Raw genomic sequence first — 2399 nt, forward strand, 5'->3', positions numbered from 1 at the left:
AGCTTCATTATTATACCTGGGTCATCTTTTTTGCTTGCCATTAACAGTCTAAACATTTGTTCTCGATACTTGCTCATTATAAGTTCCAAGGCAGACTGATGTTCTTCCAGTGATGTACGCAATTCTTTGTTCTCTTGCTGTAATTCTCTGATTTGTCTGTTTTCTTGCTGGATTCCCATAACTAATGTGGATCGAGGTCGATGTCTTGCAACTTCATTTAGTTCTTGAATTTCTTCTTGGTACTGTTTCATTGCTTCTACTCGTTTGTTGAGAGCTGTGGTTTGTTCAATGAGGGATTCTGCTGCATCATCATGATCTCTCAATCTTTCAACAAGAGCTTTTGCATCAGCAAGCGCCTTCTCAATTGTGCAACTCATTTCTAAAGAATACTCCGGTCTCAGTCCCGCGCAGCCGTCAGCTATGGTAACTGAGGACACAAAGCCTCCGTCAACCGAGATCTACAGGGGAGAGACCTCGGACACCTGTTTAGTTCCTCTCAGTTAGCGGAGGGGCAGCAGTGGATACTGCCGAGCTGAACCCCATCACTGACCCACGAAGACCTCTACTGACCGCCTCTGAGAAGCACTCCGCAGATCGCACCTGGAGATCATTCTTGAAGGGAAAACCAAGTCTTCCTGGTTTTCCAATTAGATCTCCAAACTCTGCCTTGCATCTTCTCACATCCAGTCCATCAACTACCTTTAGCAAAGAGCACCTAGGGCTACCCTAGCTGTGGCCATTGTCTGATAGAGGAGGCTGCTTTCACAGGCCTTTTCTCTACCAAACTGAAGTAGATTTTCCCTTTTGTCAGAAGGCAGAGAGAAACCCAGGCAAGGAGTGGACCCACCCCACCCTCTTCTGGAGCAGTGACTTCAGATCAAGAACCTGCTACTATTGGCTCAGACCTGAAAAACTCTACCACAGCAATGTCTCATAGGAATCAGGCTACCTCATGCCCTACACAAGCCCAAAGCAAGATGTCACCCCCCAAAAGTGACACATTATCAATGTATTTCCTGAAGGTAGAAAGTCTGATGAAACTTTCTGACACAGAATTTAAAAGAACAACGATTGAATATTTTTTATTCTTATTATTTTTCCACACAAAATATGTGATAAAATACACAGGTAGATTTTGAATTACCTACCTGCCTTATTAATTATTATTAATAATAATTTTAATGAAAGTTTACGGAGACTTTGGATTTCCATTCTTTCATTCCACTTTTCTCCCTGTACACCTCTCCCCCTCAGTTTGCTCTTCTCTTTGAAAAGTAAAAGAAAAATTCTTTCATTATTATACAATCCCTACCCCCAAGTCCACTCCACTATGCAACCTTCATTCTGGAATTCATGACAATAATACCTAATCATATATCCCTTTTAAACAGTTCTCTCCTTCATCTGTTTCAATCCAGTATACATAATTTATCCCATCTTTCTCAGTCTTCCTCCAACCCTGATGTCAGTCCCATTTTACAATAGTGGCAATATACAGTACAATATTTATACTTTTGTGACTGAGATATTACACTCAGCATGATGTTCTCCAGGATCACCCATTTTGTATAATAGTTCATGAGTTCCTTATTTTTCAATGCTGCACAGTATTCCATTGTGTGAATATACCAGAACTTCTCTCTCCATTCATTTGTTGATGGGCACTTAGGTTGTTTCCAACTCTTTGCTATTTTGAACAAAGCACCAACAAACATAGATATGTATATATCTACTTAGGTGATGGTTATGGTTTCTTTAGGGTATATTCCTAGTAGTAGAATATCTGAGCTAAATGATACTTCCATTTGCAACTTTTTGAGAAAGCACCATACTGCCTTCCATAGTGGTTACACTATATTAAACTCCCACCAACAGTGAATAAAGGTTCCAGTTTCTCCACAACCTGGCAAGCATTTGTTGTTTGCTGTTCTGTTAAATTTTGCTATTTTTACTGGGGTGAGATGATATCTCACAGTTGTTGTGATTTGCATCTCTCTTAGAGCTAGGGATTTTGAACGTTTCTTCATGTGTTTGTGTGCCATCTGAATGTCTTTTTTTGTGAAGTATCTGTTCATATCCTGTGCCCATTTTTCAACGGGGTTGTTTACCTTTATTTTGTTGTGGTGCTTGAGTATTTTATAAATTCAAGATATAAGTCCTTTATCTGATGGGTCATTATCAAATACTTTTTCCCAGACTGTGGCTTTCCTTTTTGCCCTGTTGGAGGTGGTTTTGAATGTGCATATGGATTTGATTCTAGAAGGTCCCATTCATCCATCTATTTTATCCTCTCATAGTTGTAGATTTTTCAAAATGCTTATAAGACTGTTTACGTTATGGATTGAGTATTTTTTTCAATGTGTGAAAGTTTGTTGTTGTTGTTGTTGTTATGTGCCGTC

The 2399-nt window shown here is 39.4% G+C and overlaps 2 protein-coding genes across 3 annotated transcripts in view; both read right to left on the reverse strand.

Moving 5' to 3' along the window:
- The window catches only part of LOC102848118 (FGFR1 oncogene partner 2 homolog), a 6535-nt gene extending 6158 nt beyond the window's left edge, over nt 1-377 (reverse strand). Inside the window, exon 1 of the mRNA XM_006902068.1 lies at nt 4-377. Coding sequence (XP_006902130.1) covers nt 4-377 — 374 coding nt within the window. The remainder of the gene's footprint in view (nt 1-3) is intronic.
- Nucleotides 1-2399, reverse strand: part of GABRR1 (gamma-aminobutyric acid (GABA) A receptor, rho 1) — a 136651-nt gene that overhangs the window by 29998 nt on the left and 104254 nt on the right. The window lies entirely within an intron of this gene.

Source organism: Elephantulus edwardii, unplaced genomic scaffold, assembly GCF_000299155.1.
Source record: "Elephantulus edwardii isolate Elephantulus edwardi_28Jun2011 unplaced genomic scaffold, EleEdw1.0 scaffold00363, whole genome shotgun sequence".
In the NCBI taxonomy this organism is placed as follows: Eukaryota; Metazoa; Chordata; class Mammalia; order Macroscelidea; family Macroscelididae; genus Elephantulus; species Elephantulus edwardii.